This window comes from Calcarisporiella thermophila (genome assembly GCF_041956535.1).
Source record: "Calcarisporiella thermophila strain CBS 279.70 unplaced genomic scaffold VTP21scaffold_12, whole genome shotgun sequence".
Taxonomy (NCBI): domain Eukaryota; kingdom Fungi; phylum Calcarisporiellomycota; class Calcarisporiellomycetes; order Calcarisporiellales; family Calcarisporiellaceae; genus Calcarisporiella; species Calcarisporiella thermophila.
In genome coordinates, this window is record NW_027192202.1 from 775,763 (window position 1) to 802,904 (window position 27,142).

Consider the following 27,142-nt stretch of genomic DNA (forward strand, 5'->3'; position numbering starts at 1 on the left):
ATATGTATATATATATCAAGACCATCCGCTGGAGTTTATAATGAAATTAGCCATTAAAGCCGTGCAAGGTAAAGGAACCGTTTCAACTTAGAAATGGTACTGTATTAGAGGAAAATAGATAAGACAAACAAACTAGCCATGAGGACTTGGAGTAAAGAGTTCAGGATGAGTCTTCTCACCAAATATGAAACTATTAAGCTACGGGATGAATTGTATATAAGAAATATCATATCTAAGCATTATAAAGGTTGTTTTGCTTTCTCTCGTTTCGCACGCTGGAGCTCTTGTGTCCCTTGTAGTGACTCTCCTATCCCGCTTTCTTGTTCTTTTTGTTCTTTCATACCTCCTGGCCGTTTCTCGCTATGAAAAAGTTTACCTACAGATGCCTAGACAAATAGCCATCATGCTATTAACCATCTAACATCCCTCATCACAAAAAACATCGCCGTTACCTTAAAGGAGTTCTCAAAGAGCCGCAATCGTCCCCGGAACAAAATGTTTTCTTTCGATTTGCGCTTTGGGGTCTCCAGAGATTTGGATCGATTTCTCATGTGATCTGAGGCCTTATTTGCTTCGACTTCAAAACTATTCGATTTAGTAGCAAGGTTCTGTTTATGATGTTCATCTCTTGGGGCGTTGGCAGGTTCCCTTGAACTATGTAAATCACCCTTCCGCTCCCTTTCCGCGCTTTTGGAATGATGCCTCCGATCATGCCTGCGATCCGGTTCTTTATGGGGATCACGAGGGTATGAGCGATGAGAGGATGAGCGGTGATGATAATCTTTGGAGCCTGTCCTTCTCTTTGATTCCATCCTATCGGGCGTTCGCCCTGATCCCGCTATAGATGAACTGGGCCGTGCACTGTGTCGTGACATCCTGCTACTTTCTGCTCTATGTTTTTGGTATGCTTGAGTGAGCGTGGGTGTATGCTGGTACGACCTTAAATTGGAGGGCTTGGATTCAGACGTGGATTCATGCAATTTAGTGTGATATTGATCTGAACACGATCCTGTGCGTCGACTATCTTGAATATCAGCTATCGGCCTCGACGGTGTCGAGTTGTGTGCTCTTGCATCTTCTGAATGTTTACCAACATATTCGTGTTGCACATTGCTGCCAGAACTCAGTGGTGGTTCCTCGCTAATTGATGCGGGTGGAGAGGAGTATATCTTACTGCCTCGTACAATCGGTTTCGCACTGGTATCAAATGAGTCGTGTTGATAGCCGGAAGTTCCTAAGCTCTCATCTGCGTTCGGGTCCTCAGCTCCCTCACTGCCACCGCCTGGCCTTGACAATCTTCTTGTTTCCGTGTTGCGCGTTTTGTCGTCCGCTGCGAATGTCTTGAGAATGCTTATTTTATCCTCACCCTTGACACCAGAACTGCGGTTGGAGTTTGACTCTCGGTCATAACTGGAGAGAATCTCTTCTGGAGTAATCGCATCGCCGTTGGCACCTAATTTATGATACTCCTTGGTTTCCAAAGGGGGTATAGGTAATTGCAGGGGCGCCTTGCTGCTTGCATCCCCCTCTATATATAGCCGGTCAGCGGTGGCAGACTCACGCACCCTACTAGATTTCGTAATGTCAGGTTGCTCATTCGTTTCCAACGGTGGCTTGGGATCGATTGAAAACGAATCCTTCAAGGGAGAAGAATAAGAAGGCAAATTCTGCTTAGCCAACTCAGTGCTAGGATGTGAAGAGGAGTTGTAGGCCTCAGCACTCCTCATTCCGTCAAAAGCTGGTTCCCCGGCATTTTTGGAACTTGCAGACACAGAACCAGTTGTGGTACTACGGCTCCTGCTTTTTTCTATGATCTCTTTGCGAACCTCCTTTTCAATATCGTAACTGGAAGCTCTTGGCATCGCAGACTTTCTATTGCCTGTAGGATCACTGAATCTCTTCGACGGATCTTTAACTTGCGGGTGGGGCAAACTTTCGGTATTATGCGGAACCAAGCTGGAATGGGTGAGGTTGGGAGGGGGCGGAAGCTCTTTGTTGGGAGGGGGAGTTGGGAAGGGAACATTCACTAACGAACGCCTCAAGTGGCGCTTTTTACTTAACGAGTTACGGCCCCTAACGCCCGATGTTGCAATAGTGTCTTCTATGGACTCTTTCGCTCCATTTGCATCCAAGGCATTGGCAGCAGCTAAAGCTGGATCATGGCTAGGAGCTTCAGATATAGAAATATGGTGGTCAGAGTTTTTCAATTGAGGATCAGTTAGTTTCTCATCTGTCTTAATATCCCCACTGGTTCTTTGCTGGACTTCCCCATCTTTCTCGTGAGCATTACTCGGCAAAGGAATTTTTTGTTCTTTGGATTTCTCTTCATTCATCTCGGGTTCTTTTGGCTTAACTTTTGCTACGCTTTCTTTGACGGGTTCGTGGCCAGCTCCAAGAGATGCTGGCTTTCTTGTGTCGACACTAGTGTTAATTGAATTTTGAGTTTGACCCGGTACTTTCTGTGGAGCCGTATCGTTCGACGGGAACATCGCCGGGTGCCCAAAGAAGTCATCTGCGCTATAGTGTTTAGCTATTACGTCGGCAGTTGCCACCACAGGTATGTCGTAGACATTGGCATATGCAGGGCAATTAATGGAGTCAGCCTTCAGGTGTACATAAATAGAATATATATTAGAATAAAGCTATAAATATATGTGTACAAAACTACTCACATCGGCAGGGTATGATCGAGGCCGTAAGCTTTCTCGTTTATTTGTGTCATCCGGCACGGCATTTGCAATCGAACCCGACTAATATTACCATTAAATGTTAAAAATCATTAAACTACCCAATTTCCAAGATTAATTTACCCTTTCAGGATTCTTGCCATCGCGATTAGCTTTTCCAGTACTTTTTCTTGCACCGCTTTTTTCGGATTTACGTGCTTTTTGTCCTTTGTCTGTGTCCATTTCTGGGCTCTTCTTATCATCCTTTTGCATTGATCTACGCCTAGATAAGCCAGGGCTGGATCCAGCAACCCAAGATTTCACTCTAATGACCTTATTCTTCCATCCAGAATTCTTGGATGAGGTGGAATCGGCCTTCTGCTCTGCACCGTCCTCCTTTGTCGTGTGCATATCTTGCTCATTTCTTGGGATCCTATCAGCAGGTGAGATGCTCTCTTCTCTAGATTTTTTCGTGATCTCTGGAGCATTCTCGTCTTCTTGAGCATTTTTGTCTTTCGAATGAACCTCGTTTCGTGGAATATCCCTATCCTTTGCAGTACCCTCATCCTTTGAAATGTTCTCAGCCATTGGGATTCTCTTTGGTTTTTGGGCTTCCTCAACTCTGTAATTTTGCTGCTCTATTGGACTTTGCCCTCCTTTTGGACTTAAATCTCTCTTCGGGCTTTGCTCTCCCTTTGGACTTTGCTCTCCCTTTGGACTTTGCTCTCTTTTTGGACTTTGCTCTCTCTGTGGGCTCTGCTCTCTCTTTGGACTACGCGCTGCTTCCGGAATATTCTCTTCCATTGAAAAATCTTCAGCTCTTGGATAATTTTCTCGTTTCATAAAATCTTGGGAATAATCCCATGGAATAGCGTGTGGAGATCTTTCAGGCATTGCTTCATTTGAGATGTCGCCTAATCGATGCAATTCCTCGCCCCTCCTGAAATCGGACTTTCGATCCAAGGAGCGTTCGCTTGAGGCAACATCGCTCATCTCTCCCGGCTTTGGAGAAACGGCGGGGGAGAGTTTAAAGCTGAACTCCAGCCCATTTAAAAACTCGGGGAGATCGTGAAATTCGAAAAGAGAACCATAGCGAGACAAGAGATCTTGGTCTTCTTCTCAAGCGGCAAAGGAAGTAGCACAGATTTAATATCTGAATTATCGCATTAGAGTTTAGAGCTTACCAGCTTTGTTCAATTCGGGTCCGCCAATCATTCTCTGCCTAGGGGAATCTTGAAGAAATTCAGGAGTAAAAAAGGGATGTCAAAAGGAAAAGAGAAGCGCAGAGAATATAATAGAAGAGAGCGTTTTGCGCGAAAAAAAGTGAAAGGTGAAAAAACCGTGGTTCAGCAAAAGTCATTCGTAAGTTATCCCTGGATTGAAGCAATGGGCGTGGAAGGATTATTCTTACTGGAAAACGGCCGGGGTGTTTCGATTGAGGTGTTCACTAGTCCAAAAACCGATTCATGCGAAACCGCCTGTTAAATGAACAGCAGATTGCTGGAAACATAGACCCCATCCGATTGCCGTCTTTGACTTTGAACCTAGATGGCTTCTGAAACGCTGTCCGTCATCGAGAGAGATTAATATGTCTTGAAGTGTATCTCACTGACACCCCAACTCTGCATAGGAAAACCAGACACTATGGTGTGGTACAATAGTATCCGCTTTTATGTGCGTATAATCAACATTTCCCCTTTTTCACTCATATCACGGCGCAAGCGTTCTTTGGACTCACACATGTCTCTTGGCGTTCCAAAATAAACATGCAAATTAATAGCTTATACAAATACAAATATAAGAGCGACTATAGCTGCTCAATTAGTCCATTCTGCTTGCTTCATAGTAACCTTATTTAAATGCCTTAAATTATCTGCAAAACACTCGATCAGTTTAAATAGCTATCCGTGAATACTTCACAATGATTGAATTTTATTCTTTAAGGGGGCGTGCTGTTGGATTTGTTAATACCCCAGTTGATTATATATCTTATCATGCGGAGGAGGCCAAGCAGCCAACACATCTTTATATTGTCAAGCCTCTTGGAGTGGAGGGGAAGTTCACTGATATTGATTCATGCTTAATTAATTGAAGATATACTGCAGGCCTGATCGAAAGCTTAACCTATATAAATCAACAAAAAATTTATTGCATCCATCCTTGATATTCTTGGAATAAACTAGAGTGTCTAATGAATGATCACTTGAGGATATTATAAAAAGGAAAATTCTAGCGCCTTTTAATTGTAGGATGATTTACATAATAATTTAGCCCAAGATTATGTAAAGCATTGAGAGGAATTCTTCTCTCCTTCAAGTAAAGGAAAAGGTATAGATTGAGCTAGATTGTATGTTGCATCTCATAAAATGGGCGACTTTCATTGAAGCAATCCCGGTATATGAATGATCACAAAATCTATATTTTCAACAAGCATAAAATATTCGTATTAAGTCGGATTAAAGATGAAATAGGGAAATGGTGAATTGGTGGGAAATTTCGGTTTTCTTCTAGGCACGATATTCTAACATCCCATATCCCTGCATTTACCACCATCGTTCTCGTCTTGATTTCTCCTCTTGCAACCTCTTTTGCTGCTGTTTCCGCCATTCATTCAATTGTTCTTGTAACGGATTCCAAATCATACGCCTGCCAAAGTCTTGGTATGCGTAGGCGATGCCAAAACTGGCCCCTGCCAAATGTGCGACATGATCGAAGAGCTGCCACCCACGCAATAGTCCAACCACATCCAGAGCCATCAAACAGGGAAGTGCAACACCAATCTTGATGGGAATAAACGGTAGAAAGATGATATATACACTTGCTTCAGGATGCTGTACAGCGCACGCACTCAAACACCCGAACAATGCACCTGACGCGCCCAGCGAGGGAAGAACAAGTTGCCGTCTTCCGCTCTGGGAAACGAGATGACTGACTAGGGAAGAAGTGGTCGCTCCGGTGAGATAGAAGGCAAGAAACTGTTCTCTTCCCAAAAAGTCATGCACCACGCCCCCAAAAGACCAAAGGGCCATCATGTTGACGGCAAAATGCCACATTTCTCTGTGAGAGAAAGCTGATGTTAACATTGTCACGAGTCGGTTGGAACTCGGATGATGGGTGAACCATCGCTGCATGAAGGGTTGTAGGCGGGGAACTTGCCAGGCGGCAAATACCAGAGTATTGATGGCAATCAACACGGCCAGAGTCTGATCTCTTTCGCGCATCGAAATCCATTTTTCGCCTATGGAAAGCCATGCACTTTGAACAGCATCAGGCACACCCCATGACTTGAGTTTTGTCAGTTGGTGACGAAGTGTCTCGCGTGCAAGCTGTGCGCGGTATCGGACCGCGTCTGCAACTGTTGGTTCCCAGGGGCGTGTCCACGAACGAAGTCGCTTATATATCGAGAGCCGATGGTGTTCATGCCATAGAGCTGCAGTCCCAAATGCCACAGTCGCAACACCGACGGTAAATAGTATGGGTTTAGTCATGGTCTGGTTGGATCCACTACGAAATTGGCTACGCCAAGGCGGTCTAAGAATGGGCGGATTAGGTCGACTCCATGAGCGAGGGTGGCTACGGAATGGACGCAAAATCTGGAGTGTGGAGGACCCATATTTGCTGTGTAAACCTGTGTGAATTGACGTGTGTTTCCAAGTTAAATTCGTACGCACAATGCTCATTAGCATTCCGAATCGATCTGTATTGTTTGAGAGGCAAAGATTTGTAAATCGGTTCCTGGCTGTGACTTGAATTAAAATCAAGGAAGTCACGTAAGCCAGCTCTGAAAAAAAGGGGATGATATAGGTTATTAGATAGAAGGGAGGAAGAAAGAAAAATGACCCATATTCTCTTTGTATATATTCTTCTATTTGTTTTTATAATATGTCTGTTCATTTTTCGACTCTATCTCGTAATTCCTCCCAATGTGCCATTTATTCCTCAAGAGTCATCCAATCCGAGATCTCGCAAAGGTACAATTAAAACGTGTATTTTTCTGGGATCAGGAGGTCATTCGGCTGAAATGCTTCAGCTGGTTTCGGGTCTCAACATGCAGCGGTACACCCCACGCATTTATGTTGTCTCCCAGGATGATCATCTCAGTGCTGCCAAGGCCCGCGAATTCGAACACTCACTCGGCTCGATGTATGGGCGTGATTATTTGATAAGGCACATTTTACGTGCAAGACAAGTAGGGCAGCCGTGGCTCACGACACCTTGGAGTGTATTGCAATGCATGCTATCAGCAGTACGGATTGTTCTTGGAGATAGGCCGGATGTACTAATTTGCAATGGGCCAGGGAGCTGTGTGCCATTGTGTGTTCTCGCGTATATCCCAAGAATATTCGGCCTGGCCTATACCCGACTCTTGTATGTAGAGTCATTTGCGCGAACCCACTCGCTCTCGCTCTCGGGGAGATTGTTAATACGGTTTGTGGATCGGTTCATTGTACAGTGGCCAAGTCTTGCCCTCAAATATCGGCGTGCTGAAAACGCCGGAATTCTTGTGTAGAAAGACTTCCATGTGTATCAATGTTTTATTAAACAGCGAATCCAAAGTATTTGTAAATAATCCTTCAAGTCACAAGTAATTGATGAGAGCAATTATATAAGAACGAAAACAAGGTCTCACGGGAATGCAGCTTAATCTTTCTCGGAAAGCCTCTGAAGGTGCTCATCGATTTCAGTCTCTGATAGCGTCCGGAATTTAGGATTATCTTCGGTTACTAATCCAATCTCGATCTCATTTGCCTTGAAATCGGCCGAAAGCACACTCGAGAGGGTTGTGATGGCCAACTACCCATTAAAAACATCACTCGAAGATATAAGCATCGCAACTCCATAAATAAAATGAAAAATAAAATCTCTGTACCTCAATTGTATCGTCCAGATTTAGCTGTGGATCCTTCTTCAGCTTCTTCTCAAGATAGTTGAGTGCCTCTTGTTGCTTTGCGCCAGCGGCGGTCGCCCTGTAAGCAACGAAGTAACCGGCAGGATCACATTTGTACAGTTGTGGGCCGCGTTCGTCATCAAACCCGATCAGGGTCATGGCTAAGGAAATAAACTTGGCGTGTTAATAAACGGCAAGAGAATATGAAAGGTGTATTTTTGATATTCTTTGGGAGCACTTACACACGCCAAGCGGTCTCATAGCAGCGTGTTGCGTGTACACTTGGTTGATATTAGCTATGCGGCGGGCGAGCATGTCTGTTGGGATTTCATAGCCAAATTTGTAGCGGAATTCAGCTGCCTCTTGGCGAGCACGCGTTACTTGTGAGCGCGCATCAGCTTAAATAACAAAAGGGTGCACAAAAAGTCAGCTCTATGCCCGTCTTGTTAAAAAATAGAAAAACAAAAGTATATTCACCGATCATTCCTGTCATTACACACCCAATCTTCGGTGTTAGTTGGAAAATATGGGTGATGGTGGATGGATCCAACAGCTTATCCTGGGAAAAAAAATTATTACATGCAGCATATACATTTGCTGTTCAAACGTTTTAAAGTCGCAAAGTGATACCAACCGGAACTTTCCTCTGAGTTATGATGACAACACTGTCCTTTCCACGAACACCAACCGAAGTTATGCCTGCGTTGGAAATTGCCTTGAAAGCATACTCTAGAAGAGTTTGTTTACGAGAGACATGGCATTAATGATGATTTCGGGGGGCCGAGAGCTCTTGAATATATTCGGATAGAGAACAATCACTCACCAACTTGATAAAGCCGCCCCTCAGGCGAAAAGATAGTGATGTGACGATCGTAACCAGCACTAGTACCCCTGCTCATTTTTTAAAAGCGAATCAATGCAGTGAATTTTTTTTTGCCGCCGACGATGCTCTTTTGAATAAAAGATATACGCGTTCAATTGAAGGCTGACGCAACTCACGGCGCAGCCACCTGTGACTTGCTCGTAAACAATTTTTCCTCGGTGCAATTTCCTCAGCACTTCATCATAAAATAATACATAATGTCACAGGCCATCGGCAAGGTAGGTCATGAGTGAATGAGTTACTTCAAATAATCAAATACCATCAACTACATTTTTGGGCCGCTCATTTAGACGGCGCTTGCATACGCACGGGTATGGCATCTAGTCGATGCGAAGAACCGTGTGCTTGGTCGGATGTCTACAAATATTGCTACTACTTTAATGGGAAAACACAAGCCGATCTACGATCCCTCCTGTAAATATATTCATCGCCTATAGAAAGACCTCGAATTGTAAACTAATGCGTTTCTATCTGACAGCCGACTGCGGTGACTACGTTGTTGTGATCAATGCCAAAGATGTGCTAGTGACAGGCCGTAAAGCTGAACAGAAGCTCTATCGCCATCACACTGGACACCCGGGTGGACTAAAGGAAATTCCATACAGCCGCATGATGGAAAGAGAACCTGAGCAGGTGGGTTAAAGTGTCATTTGTTTTCTTAGAGCGCATTTTTAAGTGTGCTCCATTGCGATTCTTTTACAGATTATTCGAAAGGCAGTGTCAGGCATGTTGCCTAAAAACAGACTGCGGGATGTTCGGTTGAAACGACTATTTGTTTTCCCCGACGACAAGCATCCTTATGAGCAGAACATTATCAAAAGATACGACGAATTTCAAGAGTTAGAGTCAACCAAGAGTGAAAACCAAACGAACACCGCTTGAGTACACCTCACTTAACCTTCTCGATATCTTACTGTATTATACGTCGAAATAAAACAAGATAGATTTTGTTGAAGCTTTTTTAGCCTTTTTTATATGCAACCTAGCCCAAGCTGTCTATTGAGTGCGGATTTAGCATTTGAAATTAAGAGGTCTAAAACCAAATGCTAGTTTTTGTGACTGGCTCGCGTTTCCAAAGTAAAAAAAATCGCTTTCCAGGATCTTCGCGTCATTAAGATAGAGAAATGACATCTTATTACTTTGCGATTGTAGGCACAAGCGACAACCCCCTATATGAGACCGAGTTTGGAACATCAATTAAAAGTGCAAAGGATGGAGCAACAAAGGTTCACACATATTTACTTCTTCTCTCAGCTTGAATTAATTTTCATACTAATGTATTCAACAGAAAGATGAGAGCCGCCACCTCAATCAATTCATCGTACACTCATCGCTGGATATAGTCGAGGAGCTTCAGTGGAATTTAAATACCACGTAAGTGGAATAGTAACTTTTCCGCATTTTATGGAAATTAAATCCTTTTTCAGACATCTTAAAACTGTAGATAAATTTAACGATTATCTTATATCTGCATTCATCACACCTGGAGGTTAGAATAGATCTATTTAGTGCCATGTAAGTATCTCTTAACATGTGTATTATTATAGGTATAAAATTTGTATTATTACACGATTCAAAAAGTGATGATGGTATTCGGAGCTTCTTTAATGATTGTTTTGAGCTCTACATCAAGGTAGTTGAACATAGAATCTCATCCAAGTTTCCGCGCTAACTATGATTTATCCTTCTCATTGCTAGACACTGATGAATCCCTTCTACGAAGTCAATTCCCCCATTACATCTCCGATTTTCGACTCTAAAGTTCGGCAACTAGCAAAACGATACCTTGGATAATCTCTTTGCTTAAGCTTGTTCTCTTTTAATATAAAGCTGTAGTTTAAGTCTCCAGAACCAGCAAAGCCTCCCATTAGGGTTTCTTAAGTAAATACATCCATTATTAAATATGAGTTAAGTTTCAGTACAAAGCAAGGCGCGAGGATATATTGGATTGATTGAGGAAGTGGGGAAGAAACTTGTATAAATCGCCAACAATCTCAGGAACCTCAAAAACAGTTCGTTCTTTCTTGTCTTTATGGCTCGCATCGATCACCAGAAGCTCTAACCGGTCCAGTTTTAAGGCTCCTAGAGAAATAAGATGTGTCATCCCCAAAAAAGCCAATGAGAAAAATTGCCAACTGGGAAGAAGGGTGTATATTTACCGGCGTCTTCGGTCAATTTTAATACTCTGTTGGGGGTTCCCACTGCAATATTGAGGTGCTCCTTCGAGAGTAATGTGACCTGCTCTTCCACTTTAATGTGTTTTGCAAAGAGTTTGGCAATACGCGCTGTCTTACGGAATTCATCGAGGGCACGGATGATCTCTGTGCATCGTATTGCGCTTTCTGCAAGCACGAGAACAAGTGGCCGCCCAACGGCATCATCCCCGGTGGGTTTTTTGAAAAGTTTTTTCTTATAGCTCATAACACCTAGTTGAGAAATTCAGAAAAAAATTAGAATGGTTGCTGAACATTGCATTTATATAATATATGTACCAAATTTAATAAAGGAGGCATAATGCTCAAGTGTATGAGGTGACGAGAATCTGGCCGTGTCAAGCAATCGCTCTTCGGGTAATCTTTGCTCAGACAATTCCAATGAAGACAGATGTGGGAGTGTTTTTTCTTGTATTTTGTGGAGATATGCGAGTTGATCTTGTTTGCTTCGCTCAACCACGGGTGTCTCGATCTCTTCGGTTTTTTGCTACAAGAAGACTCGAGTCAGTTGCGGCCGGTAGTAAATGGCTCGAAAAATAACGAACCTTTTTAGTTTTCTTTTGTTTTTGTTCTTTTTTTCTCTTCTTAGATTCCTCTTTAGGCATTTCCTTGTCTTCTGCATTGGTATCTTCACCATTCTCCGCAATAGCATCGTCAACTACAATTTCTGCCGAAGGAGGCGCTTCGTCGACCACTTGCTTGTCCAGGTAAAAATCGTCATCAAGGGCATCTGCTGACATGGTTGGAAGAAAATAACGTATTTCTTATATTGTTAAAGAATAATGTCAATCCAATCTATATTAAACCTTTAGATATGTTTATGTGTGACTTGATTTGAGAAAGCGTGACTGCTTTATTCTTGATTATTTTTAGGTAATTACAAGTTCTAACAAATTATTTAGACTCAAAGATCATAGTAATCACTACAAAGCGCAAATGTTACGATCTCCGGGATGAAGATAAAGACGGCCTTCTTCTATCTGAGTCTGCACGATGGCGCTTATCTTGGTCCCGTTCTCGGTCCCGTTCCCTATCTCTTTCTCGTTCCTTCTCCCTCTCGCGGTCTCTGTCCCTCTCTCGTTCCCTCTCCCGATCTTTGTCCCGCTCTCTATCCGGATCTCTATCCCTGTCTCTATCCCTCTCTCTATCTTTTTCTCTATCCCTGTCTTTACCCCGCTCCCTATCTCGCTCCTTCTCCCTCTCGCGGTCTCTATCCCTCTCTCGTTCCCTCTCTCGCTCCCTCTCCCGATCTTTGTCCCGCTCTCTATCCGGCTCTCTATTCGGCTCTCTATTCCTGTCTCTATCTCGCTCCCTATCCCGCTCCCTATCTCGATTTCTGTCCCGCTCTCTATCCCGTTCTCGGTCCCGTTCTCGGTCTCGTTCTCTCTCTCGTATTCTGTCCCGTTCTCGGTCCCGCTCTCTGTCCCGCTCTCTTTCTCGATCCCTATCTCTGTCCTTTTCTCTCTCCCTATCCCTCTGGTTTAAACGATCTCTATCCCGGGATCGATCGGAATGTCTCTCATCTCTCTCCCTGCTCCGTCGACGCCTCGAACCACTTCTAGACCGAGAACGTGACCTGTGGCGGTGACGAGACGATCTGCTTGGTGAACGCGAATCGCGCCTATCATTCCTGCGATTATTCCGATATTGAGAAGCGGAGCTTGGGGATCGGTCATTGTGCCGTGGCCGATCATCCCTGGGAGATTCAGAGCGGCGACCGCGAGAGCTATATTTAGGACGAGGTGGCGTGCTTGGACCATCCCGGTAGCGATGCTCACCGCGATCTCGCGGGCTGCGTGGGCTGCGCGAGCCGCGGGGTCCCTTGGGCAATTCATGGAGCATTGGGCCAAGTCTATCCGCAATGGAGGGCCTTGAGGGCAGAGATTCCTCGTGCAATTGTTTAGGTCGTCCATTCACATGGCCATGCTCCTGATCATGTTCGTGGTCGCGGTTTTGGAACTGAGCACCCTCCGAGTCTTCGTGCACTTCTGCTTCTCCCGCTAGCTGCTTAACCACGCTGTCATCTTCCTCGGCACCATCGGCTCTCGCACCCCTACCCATACCTGCATTATTTTGGATGAACCCGCCTCTCCCCCTGAGATTGACCCCACGACCCCTTCCCCGAAATCCTCCCCGGCCACCCCTAAATCCTCCGCCAGGGGCCATATTGGGATCAAATGGTGGAAATGGCATCATAGGCTCTCCGCCGGCAGGATTCATCATAGGTCCTTGGCCGTCTTCACCCCCGAAAGGAGGCATCCCTGGGAGCGGTGGCATAAAGCCCATTTGCCCACCTGCAGCATACGGATTGAAATCAGGCGGTAAAAAGGAAGGATCGAAGAATCCCGGGCCCTCTCCACCAGGGCCACCCCCATTCATGTTTCCATTAAACATGCCATCCTGGGGCCCCATCATCATAAACTCTGGAGGCGGCATTGGTCCTCCGGGAGGGAACCATTCCCACGGCCGACCCTCAGGACCTCCACCTGGCATTCCAAAACCTCCACCACCGACTCCAGGACCGCCGGGGCCCATGCCACCAGGGGGAAATGGCGGCATGTTCCCAAAAGGAATGGGCGGTCGCATATTTGGAAGTTGAACGGGATTGTTCTGCATCACTGGCATTTGTTGGGGCCTTTTACGGAGGCGGGACTCTTCAGCCGAAGATTCATAAACCGCGATGTGTTGAGTTGTCTAGTTCATATGAAAGGATTTAGAGCAAATTCAATAAAAAAACATTAATTATATTTTCTTTGGATATTCCGTACCTCTTCTCCTGGCTGACTTGGCTTCACGTCCTGCATGTGAGCCATAGAAGTTCTTGAAGACTGGGGTAGTGATATTTGACCAGGGGTATTTGCGTTGGCTCTTTCCTCCTCATCGCCAGGCTGTCGTTGTTTCGAAACCCATACGCGGATAAAGTCTTCAACTCGTTCTCGTAACTCATGGTCAGGAAGCAAGTGATCAGGCACCACGTTCGAGGTCTTACAGCTGGGACATACAAATTGTTTTGAAGGATCGGGGTTGTTGACTAGAGTGTCTCGAATACCTGAATGGAATTTCAAATTTCACATTGATCAGCCTGCTCAAGCATTCAACCCCATCCAATTTCCTACTCACATTCATCGCAAAAACTGTCTCCACAACAGGGGACTCGCACCGCCTCCCTAATGAGCTTATTACAGATGCCACATTGCAACTCTGCTGGAGCAGGTGCGTTCTCATAGACATCCCCCGACGTGATACCGACTCTCTGGCGATTATGTATTTGTTCCCACGCAGCACTGCAAGAAGAGAAAAATGAAAAGAAAAGTTACCAACATCTGCAGACCAAGGTGCTGAAGGTTGAAGATAAACTCTATTGTGATATAGACGCTCACTAAGGCTAGAGCCATACATAAGGCCAAAAGGCCCAGTCCTCCACATAGCAAATACAGACAAAACAAAAGAAAATACAGAATATATAAGAGAGAATACAAACTCATTAGCTTTCGCAATCACCAAACTTCCATCGCTCGTCACCATCACACTCCCACCCTTGCCCGAGGGAACCTGATCCACCTTTTGAAGAAATGACGACGGAATACCCGTAGTTCGCTTGACACGCACATTGTCGAAGGCAGGGTCGCCATTAGTTGGGCACTGAGATATCCAATGACCTGCCATATAGAATGAAGCGAGTTAAGGATCTATCAGGATAGACCTATAGAGCGAATTAAGTATACCCCACCTTTAATACCGCATCGATAACACACATAGTGTGGAGGAGGTGGTCTCATAGGAACATTTTGTTGCATTGGTTGGTTATCTCGTCTTGCCTGCTGTGTGGGGGGACGGAAACGAACATATTGCTGGCTGCATATGGACATTCCTCAGATTAATCCCAACCAATAGAATAGTATAAACTCGAAGAAACTTACTGAGCCATCTGCTCCTGCTGCTTATTCCAATAATCGGAGGTCTGTTGAAACATGGCTTGGATTCGATCTTCCTCCGATTGATTAGGATCCCCGTTTGTGGGCATGGCTACCTCTTGAGGAGGTAAGACGGATTTTTGTAGGGGGCTAGAAGGCTGAACTTGTTGCTGTTGAATATACAAAAAAATGGAAAAAAAAAACAATAAATAATCGGCGATGTAGTAAGATTTATCAAATATCAAAGCCCAATCTAGATACCTTTCGAACTAAAGAGCCAGCATCGGGTGCAATCACCACCCCTCGCGACACTGGTCCAACCCCATTTAAATAATGCTGTATGGTCCCCTTACCCGGCTTGGTTGGCACACGTGATACTACCACCGATGTGTTTTTCGGAATCTGTGCAGCGTCCTCCTCATATTCCTCACCACTCTGCGCGTTGCAGATCTTCAAGTCAAATCCATCTCCTTTTAGTTTGCTTGCAAGAATTATCTCTCTTTTTACATCAAACACCGAGAGGGAAGTTCCATCAAATGTAATTGATTCATAATCTTTAGATGATTTAAACTTAAAGTAGATCTTGGACATAATCTCCTAGTGTTTGTGAGAGAAAATGTGAAGTCCACTGCCTCATTTTTTAGAATCGAAAGATTATCTAAGCCACCCACTATTTTCATTTAGGAAGCGACAGCTTAAAATGAGTGTCATACTTAATAAGTGAATGTCATAATAATAGAGCCAATGAACCAGCTCATATCCATTGGGCGTCCGCTGGCAACGGCTTCACGGCATTACTCTGCCAGACGCGCTGGTAATTGTGATACCCTATTCATAAATAAGTCGCCTTATTCAACCTAATAACTGCCATTTATAAGGACTAATTTTTCTCGGTCGTAACTATTCTTCAATTCTCGAGGCAAAGTCTACTCCCAGAGATTCAGACGTCAAACCAACTGAATTTGAGAAGAATCCACATGAACTAGACTTTACCCAGCTAGACAAAAAATGGGCTTCGCGTTGGAGAGAGAAGCGGACCTCACAACGGACAGAGCATGCCCCAAGCAAAGGCAAATATTATATCCTCTCCATGTTTCCCTACCCGAGTGGCAATCTTCATATGGGGCATGTGCGTGTATACACTATGGCTGATACATTGGCGAGGTTTCGTCGACAGCTAGGATATCATGTAAATGCAATTTTCTTTTCCGTTCTTCTTCGTAGCTTTATTTAAATCCTATGTCTTAAATGTCAAGGTAATTAATCCAATGGGCTGGGATGCATTCGGCTTACCGGCGGAAAATGCTGCTATTGAGCGCGGCATTCCTCCAGCCGATTGGACCAAAAAGAACATTGCATCCATGAAGGAACAATTAGGCATGCTTCTTCAGGACTTTGACTGGGAAAGAGTGAGTGTCCGTATTCTGGGAACTGCACAGCTCTTGGAACGATTGATTTGTTTTTCTGATAAATAGGAGGTTGCCACCTGCGATCCCTCGTATTATAAATGGACCCAATATCTCTTTCTAAAGATGTATCATGCTGGCCTTGCCTATCAAAAGGAAGCGTTCGTCAATTGGGATCCGGTCGACCAAACTGTGCTTGCCAATGAACAGGTAGGCTGTTCTTTTTTGCGGCAAGCTGGTTTATTAAGCAATCTTCAATCCATTATCAGGTTGATTCAGAGGGCCGATCGTGGAGATCAGGTGCTCTAGTAGAGCAGAAAAAGTTGAAGCAATGGTTTTTCAAGACCACCGAGATGGCAGAGGTAAATATTATGATGGATCCCCCATTTATGCTTGTGTTGTTAGATTCTAATAGGCACTCGTTTATCTTTTACTATTATCAAGGGTTTGCTTAGTGATCTTGCACTGCTAGACGGCTGGCCCGATAAAGTAAAGTTGATGCAGAAACAGTGGATTGGGAAATCCGTCGGAGCCGAGTTTGACTTTAACCTAGTAAATAGACCATCTTTTTCAAGGATATCCTGAGCTCCTATTTATCTCTACCTATTTTCCAAGAAATTGCTGACGTCGGAATCACCTGAACCCTTGAGGGTGTTCACAAGTCGTCCAGATACCATCTTCGGTGTTCAATATCTTGCTATTTCCCCCGAACATCCACTGATATCAGAAAGGTGTGCCATTATAATGCATTTTTTAAGCACGATTACATTTTTACTTATAATTTTGCGGACGATAGATATCTTCCTGGTGATCGCGCGAAATTGGTCACCGAATTTGTTGAGAACATGAAGCAGCTCAATGAAGCAGATAAACCTCAACAGGGCAAATATCCTTTGTTTTTTGAGACTTAGGCCCACTATAGTAGTAATATGGTTCTGTATGAATATTCTATTGCCAACTTAGGCTTCTTCACTGGCCTCCATGCAGTCCACCCCATCACAAACCAAGAGATACCCATTTATGTTGCCCCATATGTCCTCTCCGATTATGGCACTGGAGCTGTCATGGGCGTCCCTGCCCATGACGAGCGTGATTGGGCATTTGCACATAAAAATGGCATAGTTGGCCCAGATGTTCAGGTCAAATATGTAGTCGAACCAAAAGTTAGAGAATGTGAGCACTTCCGAATTTGTTTATTCCTTAGGATTCCATTGACGATTCGAGTACATTCATTTTATATTTTTCCAGTGAGCAACGATTTGACGGCAACTCCTTTTACGGGTCAAGGGATTTTGAACGACTTGTGTCAGAAATATGCAGGCCTCGCAAGTGACTCTGCAATGGAGCAAGTGGTACGCGACGCGGAGAAAGAAGGGTTTGGTCGGAAGAAAATACAGGTGTTAATCTATATTAGTGTCGAGGAGACTACTGCCTATTTACTTCTGCGTTTTGTTTTTGTGTGTAATAGTATAGGCTCCGGGACTGGTTGCTTTCTCGACAGCGGTATTGGGGGGCGCCCATTCCTATGATCCATTGCCAAAAATGCGATGTAAATCCGCTCTCATAAACTGCGCATTTCAGTTAATGACTAACCATGCCTCCCTATTTTTATCTGTTCAGATTGTTCCAGTGCCAGAGGATCAGCTGCCAGTTCTTCTTCCCGAAAATGTCCAATTCACAGGAAAGGGTGCCTCTCCACTCAAACAGACAGAAGACTGGGTTAAGGTCAAATGCCCCAGGTAACTCCCGATATTTTCAACCCCTAACCCCTTCTAGTGTCACCCATAACATGGCTCCTCATGCTCTGTTTAGTTGCGGTGGAGATGCGCACCGTGACACTGACACCATGGACACCTTTGTCGACTCATCATGGTATTTCCTGAGATATACTGACCCCAAGAACGAGGAACGGTCAGTACTGGCTCCTTTTGACATGTTTTGAATCCTTTTTGAATCTGATCTTCTTTATTTTGCTATAGACCCTTCTCTCCCGACCAGGTTTCGTCGTTGATGCCAGTCGACGTATATATAGGCGGGGTCGAGCATGCAATTTTGCATCTCCTCTACGCGCGTTTCTTCTCTAAGTTCATCTATAACTCAGATATGTGTGTCGCCAGTCCCGAGTGGGAAAAATTGCGTGGAGAACCTTTCAAAGAGCTGTTAACACAGGTATGCAGTTTTATGTTCTGAATATCCTATGGTTGAGGCCATTTCACTGGATATTCCATACTCATAAACTCACTCTTTAGGGAATGGTCCATAACAAGACGTTTAAAGAGCCCAGCACGGGCAGATATCTCAAACCTGAGGAGGTTGACTTAACGGGTAATTCCTAGGTTAAGTGAGCAAACATAGAGCATGGAGGATTTTACTGATCTTTTGGCCATGTCCAGATCCATCCAATCCCAAGATTATTGCCACCGGTGAGCTCCCATTAACTACTTTTGAGAAGATGTCCAAGAGCAAGTATAATGGAATCGATCCCAAGGTGGATTACAAGAGTCTCTAAGACGGTATTTCTATCCCCGATCCAATGACTAATGAATATATCTTATGCTATTAGGCCATGATCAATGCCCATGGCGCTGATTGTACTCGCCTCAGTATTCTCTGTGACCAACACCCTACTGACACGCTGGAATGGGAAGACCGCCGAGTCACCGGCATGCGCCGATGGGCTAATCGTGTGTGGCGTCTAGTGAAGTCAACCGCCGAATCGCTCGAGCGGTCAGGCGGGAGCCGCCTCAACACGGAGTTGAACGTTGAGAAAATGGCACCGTTAGAGCGAGCAACCTATCTGGTCACGAACAAGACCATCCAAAATGTGAGTTTGTTTCCGAATCGATCTGCATGTTTCCAGAGGGGGGCTCAGACAATAGAGCTAAACATCCTTTTTTTTCTCCTCTCTGCTATACTGAATTAAGGTTACAAATGACTTTTCAACCTCCTTTGGCTTCAATACTGCGATCGCGTCGCTTATTGAGCTCACAAACTATCTGACGCCAACTGACCCCACTTTGGGCCGATCGAAGCTCCCCAGCGGCACTAACAGGGAAGAGAAGACCGCAGCCCCTTCCCCTGTGTTTACCCATGCAGTCATATCGCTTGTCAAAATGATCGCGCCAATGGCACCAGCGTTGGGCGAGGAGTGCTGGGAGGCACTAAGAAAAGGTTCCAAAGACGAGCATGCAGAGGCGAGCGTCTTCGAGAGCCGATGGCCAGAGCTGGACAAGCTGGCACTCCAGGAGGAGGAAGTGCGGTGCGCTGTGCAGGTAAATTAAAATTCTGCGCACCGAGTGGCCCTTTGGGTCTTGTCCCTGCTATTTGGTGTAGATGGTCTTGGGAGCCTACATGGTTCTAATGCTCTCTTTGTTCCCGGCATTAGATTAACGGGAAGGTGCGTTTCGTTATAACACTCCCATCCGACATAGTCCGACAACAGGAGGCCATGGAACGGGCAGTACGCGATTCGGAAGGGGGAAAGAAGTGGATCGGGGATCGACCGGTAGCACGTGTGGTGCATGTTGGAGAGGGCAAGCTGATCAACTTTGTACTCGCCAAAAAATAGAATGCAAATACAAATCTCGAATTAGACTTTTATTGTTTTTGTTTAAACTTCCCGAGCAGAGTTCTTTCTTTTTTCCTCCTCGTTTACGACGTGAAACGAGCAGGTTTTAAGCTTTCGCGTTCTTCTAGAATCGCTCCAGGAGGGGAACTCATCCCCAACCAGCAAGAGAAACAAGGAGAACCAAAAATAAACTTGAAATCTATTTATTCAGAGTTGTTCACCAGTTATAGAATGGTTTCGGGTTGATGATCGGTTTATTCTCCGGTAATGGCAGCACGGCCCGCTTCGTCTCCTTCCAGCCGCGAATATTTCTTCGGGCGGCGCGGCCCCCATCTTGCTGTTTGGGCATCTCCTTCAGGATAAACGCGACATGGGACGTGGGATGGTGCATAATCCCGTGGCGCCCCCGACCGTGGGGCATGACTCGCTTTAGGTACCGGCCTTTACCAACCCACGCTTGGGCTGAGCAGAGAGACGAGAGGTAGAAAGGAATAAGGAGCATCATTAGCATCAGGAAAGATGCGACTCTGAGGGTATGAAAAAGTCCGCCCAATCCTTGGCGAAACACTTACCGACGACCATATTCTCGGGGTTGAACCCTAGCTGCTTCTGTGCATTTGTGCGCGCAAACGCCAGGTTATGCAGGATCTTTTTCGCATGTCGCTTCGCCGAAAACTCCATCTGCATGATGGCTTTGTTCACTGGCTTGCCTGCGATTTGCCGCGCTAGCATAGCCATTTTGCGTGGGGATGATTTGAAGTTGGAAGAACGGAACCAATACTATGTATCAGGAAATATGAAGGGAGAGGGTAAATAAAATCATGGGTATCGAGGGCATGGTGAAGGATTATCCAAGAATCGCGGGCTACCTCTGTGGTTGCAAGTTGTGACGATGTAACAGCCGATGTGTGATCCACAACTTTAGCTTCCGAGGTAGTGGCAACATCAAAGAGAGGAGATGCACCGAGCTCAGGTCGTGTAAGGGGTGGCACACGGCTCTTTTCTGCTGAGCATGGCCGGGAGGTGTGAAGTTGGCGAGAGATTCCCGCAGCTATCCGGCCTACTTAGATCAGGAATTGAATAAACAAGAACAGCTTCGCTGGACTGTCATGGTCAAGAGATTACCTCGGAGACTTGTGTGTAGTTGTCTGAAGAGGGAGGCCATGGCCTTTAGATCACGATGCAATTTAGGCTAACTGCAGTGGTATCCTCTAAAAAAAAAAAATAAGCGGAGGCTTATCGAAAACAATATGTGACTGCATAAATTTATTTTCAAAAGACAAACTGCTGTTTCGATAGATCCAGTCATCCAAGTAGAAGTTTAGAAGGATGCTGCGCACATTTCAGTCGTTGACCGCAGCATTACGGCCCTCTCTCGCACGGCAGTCTGCGTATGCTCCGTCCTCTTTGTTTGCATCGAGCATACTACCTCATTCGCTCACGCCTATGCGCACTTGGACTCAGCTCGCGCCTCGACGCATCCGCAACCGAAAAGCGCACAAGGGCCGTGTCCCAGTCCCAACTGGGGGTTCCCAGAAGGGAACCACGATTGTGTTTGGCGAGTACGGGCTGCGTGTCAAGGATGGCGTCCGCCTTACCGCCAAGCAACTCCAGTCGGCATTCACGGCTATTCGGCGCAAGATCAAGCCCGTCAAGGGCTCGCAAGCATGGCTCCGAGTGTTCCCGGATATTCCCGTGACATCCAAAGGGAATGAGGTGCGTATGGGCAAGGGAAAGGGCACCTTTGAGTACTGGGCATGCCGAGTCCCGATTAACAGGATAGTGATCGAGGTGGGTGGGTTGAGAAAGGAGATTGCCAAGGAAGCTTTACGGCTGGGTAGCGACCGACTCCCTGTGAAGACTGAGTTTGTAGAGAAGGGGGCGCCTGCTCTACCTCTACTCCCCAAAGGATTCGTTAAGCCAAACGCTCCCAAAACAGTCCCCTCTTCCTCCTCCTCCTCCGCTGTTGCATAGAGTTTTCTGTGTCCCTCCCGTCAAAGCTTTTTTTTATAAATATAGTGTTGTCTTGTGAATATCTCTAAAAATAACGGTGCCTTTATCTTCTCGACTAAACGAAAGATTTAACATTTTTTTGGAGAGGGGCCGGACAAGGTGCCTGAAACTTCAGCTTTTTACACGCTCGAATTATAAATAATAATAATGAGAAAGATATGGAGGGAGAGGAAGGGTATATAAGCTCTATAGATGAAATAATACAACAACTACGTAGAAATGCTCTAAAATAAATAGAAAGCGCTTTTTTTTTGCGTGCATTGTGCACAATGTTGATTGCATTTGAAATTCAAATTGGTATCCGAGTGCCATTAGAAGGGGCATGCGACATGGGCAGTGTGTTTGCGACCGCATCTACCATGGTGGGCAATGGAAATAGCGAGAGAATGGGTAAGTGGGACAGGTTCTATCGGGAAAAGAAGGAATGAGCGAATTACTCACCGAGGACACACCGGGGGCTCAGGGCACACATCAGAGAGAAGAGGAGTGTCGCGGTGAAGTGTGGTGCACATGATGCTAGCGTAGCGTTTATCGGGGTAAGGCAATGAGTTGAGAAAGCGGGGGGCCCAATAAACGAAATTCAACCCACGACGCGAGGGAAGGATCTAAGAAAAACTAAGGGGGGGGGGAAGGGTTTTGGGGCGAGGTTAGGGGACGGTTTGTAAAACGGTGACGGAGGGCGGCCGGGGAAGTAAGGGCACGAGTATTTATATATTTCTCTATTCTGCGTGAACCCTCCGCTCTTTACTAAAAAGTTTTTCCTTTACGAAAAGTATAAAGTATAAATAAGAACGAAGAATAGAGGACAAAAAGGCCAATGCTATATATTCTTTATATAACTGGTGGCTTAGAGCATGCTTCATGCTCGTGTTCACAAACGGACTTGCAATTAACCTTATCACAACGTGTCTCTTCCCCCGTTTCTCCGACATTGCCAAAAAAAACCCCCCCATGCGCTCTATGTGCTGCGCGCCGCACGTCTTTTGCTTTGCGACCGGCCGCCCGCGCGGTAGAGCCAGCTTGCGCGTGCACTCCCTCGGCTCGCCAGCACGGCTCGAGCTGGGTCGAGTCAAGCGCTTGCAATACAAAGAGTAAGGTTGGATTCGGAATTTCCGATGCATAAAGGACCAGGCGAAGATCCTTACTTTGTGTGCCGTTGACGTCAAGTCAAAACCAACTCAAAGCGGCCATTAGAGGAGCAAAAAATGGCCTCATTTCGGTGCACGCCGTTTGATTCGGGGGATCGCTAGCGTCCCTCTCTCCTGGTCCCATAAATATGGTTTGAGCCGTATCCGTCTGTGGCTAAAAAAGGCCCATTCCGTTCTTGGGCTGCGAGGTTTTGACATTGCGCCGGGCCTACCACTGGCTAAGCTAAAAAAAATCCGCTGCAACCCAAGGCTGCGAGCTTCTGAACACAATCTTTTTTTTTTGGTCGCCCGCCTATTCTGCCTGGAAGAACATCTTTCCTAGAATCGTGTCGCCGAAACGCCATTAATGGGCATTTTGCAGCCTAAGTCTTCAACCAAGCCAAGGGGCCATCGGCAATGCATGGCATGCTTGCGGGATTGGATGATGCCACCAGGCCTTTTCGGAAGGCATCATCCAATCCCACATGGCGCGGAGAGGCCACCAGCTCATGGCGTGCGGTGGCCACGCTCGTCCAGTCCGTCATCTCGTCATATTATTAACATGAATAGGAAGCTTACACGAAATATATTGCGAGATTGGATTATTAAGAGAGTAGAACGCGCACGCAAAGCTTCTTTTTCTCAGCTCCTCCGTCAGGCCCGTGCCATAAGCCCATATCCGCTCCGGAGGCATCGAGCGAAGCACCGGCGGGATCGTGTTGCACGTGGAAGTAGAGATAAGGGGAGAGCTAAAGGCGCAAATGTGGCCTGCCATTGGAAAATCGAAATCGCTTAGGAGGAGCCCACCCCTTCTTTTCCCCATTTTTTCTCCTAAGAATGGCTCCTGAAAGCGGAAGCTTCAGTTGCCTTTTGTTGCTTGAGACCACTTAGCCCGGGAACAAAGGCATTATCTCATCCTGCTTAAGCTTTGACCTGAAAACATTCGGAAAGAGGAGCACCGCACATAGACAAATATAGGATAATGGTGCCCTTGGGCGATAATTGACTGAAGGAAAAAAAAACAAAACAGGAAACCTTCCCGTGGTTGATTTGATTTTGCCACCCTATTCTTACCATCCCCGATGAATATCAGGCGAGGGGCCAAAATAAATAGATGTGTGGCTTAGCCGTTTGTATTTGTTTATTTCGAGCATTTTTCACGGCAAGACTAGAAACCCATCCAGATCACAATGGCTCTCCGATGGCTAACACGGAGCTTCACATGCCTTTCTCCAGCATCGCGTCCCACTCTCACAACCTTTAATTCCCGTCCAAATCTATTACCATGCCGCACGATGGCCATGCACACACCCCTCGCGGGTGATCTCTACGTCACAGCAGGAGCCGTTAGCGCCAACACTCCCGCCAATCCCTCACTCCACCGTCTCCGATCCATGCCCGTTGCGAAGCCTAAACCCCAGAAGCTCGACAACATCGGCCGTGCCTACGGATTGGGAAGGCGCAAAGAAGCCGTGGCGCGAGTCTGGGTGGTGGAGGGTGACGGCCAAGTGCTTGTGAATGGAAAACCCCTTGCTGAATACTTCGATAGGCTGACGGATAGAGAGGAGGTTCTCTTTCCGTTCTCAGTCACCGGCGAGCTGGGGCGGTACAATGTGTGGTGTCTGGCCGAGGGTGGCGGGTCAACCGGCCAGTCCCAGGCCATTAAGCTTGGAGTCACGCGGGCACTCTTGGTCCACAACCCAGCATTAAAACCTACACTGCGCAAAGGTAAATCTGATTCCCTACTGTGATCTCTTCCTAGTGGCATCACTGACTTGCCCCATCTCCCCCCACACCCCTAGCTGGCTGCGTCACACGTGATTTCCGTACGGTCGAGAGAAAGAAGCCGGGTCAGGCCAAGGCTCGCAAGAAGTACACCTGGGTCAAGCGTTAGATGGGCTTTGTTATGTTTATTTACAGAATTTGTTGCTGCTGTTTGTTCTATTTCAAATATAAATGAGTGTCTTTATTAGCCGCTGTTAAAGAAAGTGCGTGTTCATACAAGGATGGATAGATAGTGGACTCTTTCTTTTGGTATATACATAAAAAATAAAGGATGTAAAGGTGCACGTGCACGGGGGACAATGGAGGGAGTGGAATGTGCAATAGATAAAGAGAAAAAGGGCTGAATCAAATAAAAAACATATATGTGTACAGAGAGGTAAAAAAAAAAGGGGGGGGGGAGGGCATATTAAGCATAGAGCATATTGATTAAAATCTAAGGGCTATTTCTAATAAAAAGAAGGTGCTAAAAACAAAACGATGAGGGTATATTGAAAGCAGATTAAATTAGGATACTTTAACTCCATTCACAAAAAGACCATCATAGGGTAACAGCTCTAGCGTGGAAATGTCTTGCGCATCATCGGTCGAGCAGTTGCCCGCATCACCTTCCTCCATTGGAGGGAACGAGAGGTAGGTAAACTCGCTCTCCGTCTTCTCACAATCCATGGCACATTTCTCTTTGTCCTTCATTTTCTCCTTTTCTTTTTCGCTGATGATGGAAATGGCAGCATGACGCGCGAGAAGCATAGATGAAGCTGAGACGGCCTTAACGGACGACAGTTTTGGATGAAGGGCATGAGCAGTGGCAATGCGATGGAAGAGGCCTTTGAACTCACCGCCTGCATTACGGTGGCGATGGGGGCTCTTTTTCGAGGGTTGATGCTGCCTTTTTCTTGTTTGCATCCTCAATACTAATCTGGGGATGGAACGCGTTCTAAGATGATGATTCTGAGTAATGGTCAAATAACACAGGGTGAAAATGCCGGTCGTGAAATATTTAATTTAATGCGCCACTACCCCGCACCATTTCACACTTGTTCCAAAATTCCCATACATCCTTTTTGTACCTTTGTGCCGTAACTCTCTTCCTTATCTTTATTGTTTTCTTTTTGCTCTTCATTTTGAATTCCCATTCAAAGCCTCTCCCAGAATGGCGACGATTCCTTTCCTCACTCAACGCAAAGAACGACCCTTGAAGGCCAATATCCTCTTCCCCGAAATTCGACGCGAGCTGGTCTCCAACCGTAAGCTGGTGGGAGGGCTGCGAGGTCTCTTTATCGTAACGGTGAAGAAGCGAGGGAGGCCGCAGCAGGACTGGTATACATAACCTTCTCCAGCTTTCACATGGACCTCCAAGTAATATGCTCCGCGAGAAAATAGGTACTTGCTTTTCAACGGCCAAGAACAAGACCCAGTAGTGTCCAAGGTAAGGCCTTCCCTTCCAGAGATGGACGCGACCAGCAACAAGACCACGTAAGTACACGCGGAGAGAGGTTTTTTAATTTCAGCGCGGCGGAAACCTGCTCAACCCCCCCCCCCCCCTTTTTGTTGGTGCTCGTAGACCTGTCGTACTTGCGGAGATCGAGGATCGTGAGCTCGTCAACTTTGCGACGGGCGGTAAGAGTGGATGGAACCTGCTGATGACGGGGAAACTCAAGGTCGGCGGGGATCTCGAAGTGGCCTCGAAGCTGGAGAAAATTTTGAAGAACACGGGCGGCGTGGAGAAGGTGCTCAGAGTGCTGAAGCAGAGTACGCGGTCATCCAAATTGTAGTTCTAACCTTGGTGGACCCCGTTGCTCAGGATCGAAGGTCCACTCCGATGGCCATGCCTAGTTTAAATAACCTCACTTCTAGTTTATTATTTATGAGGGCTTGCGAGTGCCTTGGATAACTCGAGGAAATACACCTCTTTTAATAAATAACCAAGAGATAAATAGCGTGCCGAAATGGAAATCTAATGCTGTACAGTGATGACAAACTTCTCCTCCTCTCCCCTTAAATCTAAACAAGTCAAATCCTGGACCACAACCGTGGGCTCCTCGGGAACAATCTCCTCCCGCACATGTGAGGTTAGGACGGCAATGGTCAACATCCCGGCGGCCTTGCCGCTCTTGATTCCTGCAGGAGCGTCCTCAAACACAATGCAGTCCTTTGGATCCACCCCGAGTTGCCGTGCAGCTTGAAGATAGGGCTCGGGATGAGGCTTTCCATTCGTGACCTTATCAGCACTTACCAAGACGTTTGGAACGGGTAGGCCCATTTGTTGCAATCTCGTCCGTGCATGGTATTCGGTCCCGCTCGTCACAACGGCCCATCGGCCCTCGGGCAACTGCTCCAGGATGGACTTCACCCCAGGTAACGCCACCACCCCATCCACATCCTTGCAGACTCGACGTTCCAGCTCAATGGCCGCCTCCACGGTGCCCTTGCCAGGGAAGTAGTACTCGATAATATCCATGGAGCGGCGTCCATGCATTATTGCGAAGACCTCGGATGGGGCGATGCCGTGTTCCACTGCCCATTCGGTCCAGCAGCGCTCAACCGCAGATTTGGTATCGATCAATGTGCCATCCAGATCAAAAAGGAGGGCACGGGATTGAAGGGTGGTCATGACGTTTGGAATGGTGTGCTTTGGAATAGAGGGTGAAAAAAGACTCGAAAAAGGGGTTCGGCCATTGA

General features: G+C 46.2%; 16 protein-coding genes across 16 annotated transcripts; 7 read left to right on the forward strand and 9 right to left on the reverse strand.

Moving 5' to 3' along the window:
* Nucleotides 1-239: 239 nt before the first annotated feature.
* On the reverse strand, nucleotides 240-3,881 carry VTP21DRAFT_1857 (uncharacterized protein; the record flags this gene model as incomplete). The annotated part of the gene is made up of 5 exons (XM_069391989.1): nucleotides 240-386; nucleotides 453-2,603; nucleotides 2,673-2,750; nucleotides 2,811-3,784; nucleotides 3,851-3,881. 5 exons carry the CDS (start codon nucleotides 3,879-3,881, stop codon nucleotides 240-242), a joined length of 3,381 nt encoding a protein of 1,126 aa, XP_069251193.1.
* A 1,328-nt stretch (nucleotides 3,882-5,209) lies between these two features.
* Nucleotides 5,210-6,346, reverse strand: VTP21DRAFT_1858 (uncharacterized protein; the record flags this gene model as incomplete). Its single annotated transcript, XM_069391990.1, has 1 exon — nucleotides 5,210-6,346. One exon carries the CDS (start codon nucleotides 6,344-6,346, stop codon nucleotides 5,210-5,212), a length of 1,137 nt encoding a protein of 378 aa, XP_069251194.1.
* Nucleotides 6,347-6,687: 341 nt separating this feature from the next.
* VTP21DRAFT_1859 (uncharacterized protein) lies at nucleotides 6,688-7,176 on the forward strand (the record flags this gene model as incomplete). The annotated part of the gene is made up of 1 exon (XM_069391991.1): nucleotides 6,688-7,176. One exon carries the CDS (start codon nucleotides 6,688-6,690, stop codon nucleotides 7,174-7,176), a length of 489 nt encoding a protein of 162 aa, XP_069251195.1.
* A 131-nt stretch (nucleotides 7,177-7,307) lies between these two features.
* Nucleotides 7,308-8,453, reverse strand: VTP21DRAFT_1860 (uncharacterized protein; the record flags this gene model as incomplete). Its single annotated transcript, XM_069391993.1, has 6 exons — nucleotides 7,308-7,460; nucleotides 7,537-7,715; nucleotides 7,797-7,952; nucleotides 8,032-8,113; nucleotides 8,189-8,283; nucleotides 8,378-8,453. The coding sequence occupies 6 exons, from the start codon at nucleotides 8,451-8,453 to the stop codon at nucleotides 7,308-7,310; spliced, it is 741 nt and encodes a 246-aa protein (XP_069251196.1).
* Nucleotides 8,454-8,634: 181 nt separating this feature from the next.
* Nucleotides 8,635-9,319, forward strand: VTP21DRAFT_1861 (mitochondrial 54S ribosomal protein uL13m; the record flags this gene model as incomplete). Its single annotated transcript, XM_069391994.1, has 4 exons — nucleotides 8,635-8,655; nucleotides 8,728-8,851; nucleotides 8,916-9,070; nucleotides 9,140-9,319. 4 exons carry the CDS (start codon nucleotides 8,635-8,637, stop codon nucleotides 9,317-9,319), a joined length of 480 nt encoding a protein of 159 aa, XP_069251197.1.
* Nucleotides 9,320-9,561: 242 nt separating this feature from the next.
* Nucleotides 9,562-10,231, forward strand: VTP21DRAFT_1862 (uncharacterized protein; the record flags this gene model as incomplete). The annotated part of the gene is made up of 5 exons (XM_069391995.1): nucleotides 9,562-9,663; nucleotides 9,726-9,811; nucleotides 9,865-9,926; nucleotides 9,985-10,070; nucleotides 10,136-10,231. 5 exons carry the CDS (start codon nucleotides 9,562-9,564, stop codon nucleotides 10,229-10,231), a joined length of 432 nt encoding a protein of 143 aa, XP_069251198.1.
* A 121-nt stretch (nucleotides 10,232-10,352) lies between these two features.
* VTP21DRAFT_1863 (uncharacterized protein) lies at nucleotides 10,353-11,390 on the reverse strand (the record flags this gene model as incomplete). The annotated part of the gene is made up of 4 exons (XM_069391996.1): nucleotides 10,353-10,519; nucleotides 10,597-10,863; nucleotides 10,930-11,137; nucleotides 11,196-11,390. 4 exons carry the CDS (start codon nucleotides 11,388-11,390, stop codon nucleotides 10,353-10,355), a joined length of 837 nt encoding a protein of 278 aa, XP_069251199.1.
* Nucleotides 11,391-11,589: 199 nt separating this feature from the next.
* Nucleotides 11,590-15,155, reverse strand: VTP21DRAFT_1864 (uncharacterized protein; the record flags this gene model as incomplete). The annotated part of the gene is made up of 7 exons (XM_069391997.1): nucleotides 11,590-13,344; nucleotides 13,419-13,699; nucleotides 13,771-13,934; nucleotides 14,132-14,309; nucleotides 14,381-14,505; nucleotides 14,571-14,734; nucleotides 14,826-15,155. The coding sequence occupies 7 exons, from the start codon at nucleotides 15,153-15,155 to the stop codon at nucleotides 11,590-11,592; spliced, it is 2,997 nt and encodes a 998-aa protein (XP_069251200.1).
* A 153-nt stretch (nucleotides 15,156-15,308) lies between these two features.
* VTP21DRAFT_1865 (uncharacterized protein) lies at nucleotides 15,309-19,538 on the forward strand (the record flags this gene model as incomplete). Its single annotated transcript, XM_069391998.1, has 19 exons — nucleotides 15,309-15,378; nucleotides 15,443-15,753; nucleotides 15,821-15,973; nucleotides 16,040-16,180; nucleotides 16,240-16,332; nucleotides 16,415-16,522; nucleotides 16,586-16,701; nucleotides 16,767-16,852; nucleotides 16,934-17,143; nucleotides 17,219-17,367; nucleotides 17,439-17,519; nucleotides 17,591-17,709; nucleotides 17,783-17,881; nucleotides 17,950-18,139; nucleotides 18,220-18,295; nucleotides 18,364-18,458; nucleotides 18,534-18,794; nucleotides 18,895-19,242; nucleotides 19,356-19,538. The coding sequence occupies 19 exons, from the start codon at nucleotides 15,309-15,311 to the stop codon at nucleotides 19,536-19,538; spliced, it is 2,889 nt and encodes a 962-aa protein (XP_069251201.1).
* Nucleotides 19,539-19,755: 217 nt separating this feature from the next.
* On the reverse strand, nucleotides 19,756-20,703 carry VTP21DRAFT_1866 (mitochondrial 54S ribosomal protein uL22m; the record flags this gene model as incomplete). Its single annotated transcript, XM_069391999.1, has 4 exons — nucleotides 19,756-20,000; nucleotides 20,111-20,318; nucleotides 20,408-20,598; nucleotides 20,664-20,703. 4 exons carry the CDS (start codon nucleotides 20,701-20,703, stop codon nucleotides 19,756-19,758), a joined length of 684 nt encoding a protein of 227 aa, XP_069251202.1.
* Nucleotides 20,704-20,867: 164 nt separating this feature from the next.
* VTP21DRAFT_1867 (mitochondrial 54S ribosomal protein uL16m) lies at nucleotides 20,868-21,512 on the forward strand (the record flags this gene model as incomplete). Its single annotated transcript, XM_069392000.1, has 1 exon — nucleotides 20,868-21,512. One exon carries the CDS (start codon nucleotides 20,868-20,870, stop codon nucleotides 21,510-21,512), a length of 645 nt encoding a protein of 214 aa, XP_069251203.1.
* Nucleotides 21,513-21,840: 328 nt separating this feature from the next.
* Nucleotides 21,841-23,453, reverse strand: VTP21DRAFT_1868 (uncharacterized protein; the record flags this gene model as incomplete). Its single annotated transcript, XM_069392001.1, has 4 exons — nucleotides 21,841-21,957; nucleotides 22,004-22,156; nucleotides 22,446-22,627; nucleotides 23,258-23,453. 4 exons carry the CDS (start codon nucleotides 23,451-23,453, stop codon nucleotides 21,841-21,843), a joined length of 648 nt encoding a protein of 215 aa, XP_069251204.1.
* Nucleotides 23,454-23,868: 415 nt separating this feature from the next.
* On the forward strand, nucleotides 23,869-24,572 carry VTP21DRAFT_1869 (mitochondrial 37S ribosomal protein uS9m; the record flags this gene model as incomplete). Its single annotated transcript, XM_069392002.1, has 2 exons — nucleotides 23,869-24,406; nucleotides 24,481-24,572. The coding sequence occupies 2 exons, from the start codon at nucleotides 23,869-23,871 to the stop codon at nucleotides 24,570-24,572; spliced, it is 630 nt and encodes a 209-aa protein (XP_069251205.1).
* Nucleotides 24,573-24,967: 395 nt separating this feature from the next.
* VTP21DRAFT_1870 (uncharacterized protein) lies at nucleotides 24,968-25,366 on the reverse strand (the record flags this gene model as incomplete). Its single annotated transcript, XM_069392004.1, has 1 exon — nucleotides 24,968-25,366. One exon carries the CDS (start codon nucleotides 25,364-25,366, stop codon nucleotides 24,968-24,970), a length of 399 nt encoding a protein of 132 aa, XP_069251206.1.
* A 247-nt stretch (nucleotides 25,367-25,613) lies between these two features.
* On the forward strand, nucleotides 25,614-26,296 carry VTP21DRAFT_1871 (uncharacterized protein; the record flags this gene model as incomplete). The annotated part of the gene is made up of 4 exons (XM_069392005.1): nucleotides 25,614-25,780; nucleotides 25,844-25,936; nucleotides 26,025-26,212; nucleotides 26,265-26,296. The coding sequence occupies 4 exons, from the start codon at nucleotides 25,614-25,616 to the stop codon at nucleotides 26,294-26,296; spliced, it is 480 nt and encodes a 159-aa protein (XP_069251207.1).
* A 121-nt stretch (nucleotides 26,297-26,417) lies between these two features.
* Nucleotides 26,418-27,074, reverse strand: VTP21DRAFT_1872 (uncharacterized protein; the record flags this gene model as incomplete). Its single annotated transcript, XM_069392006.1, has 1 exon — nucleotides 26,418-27,074. The coding sequence occupies one exon, from the start codon at nucleotides 27,072-27,074 to the stop codon at nucleotides 26,418-26,420; it is 657 nt and encodes a 218-aa protein (XP_069251208.1).
* Nucleotides 27,075-27,142: the final 68 nt, after the last annotated feature.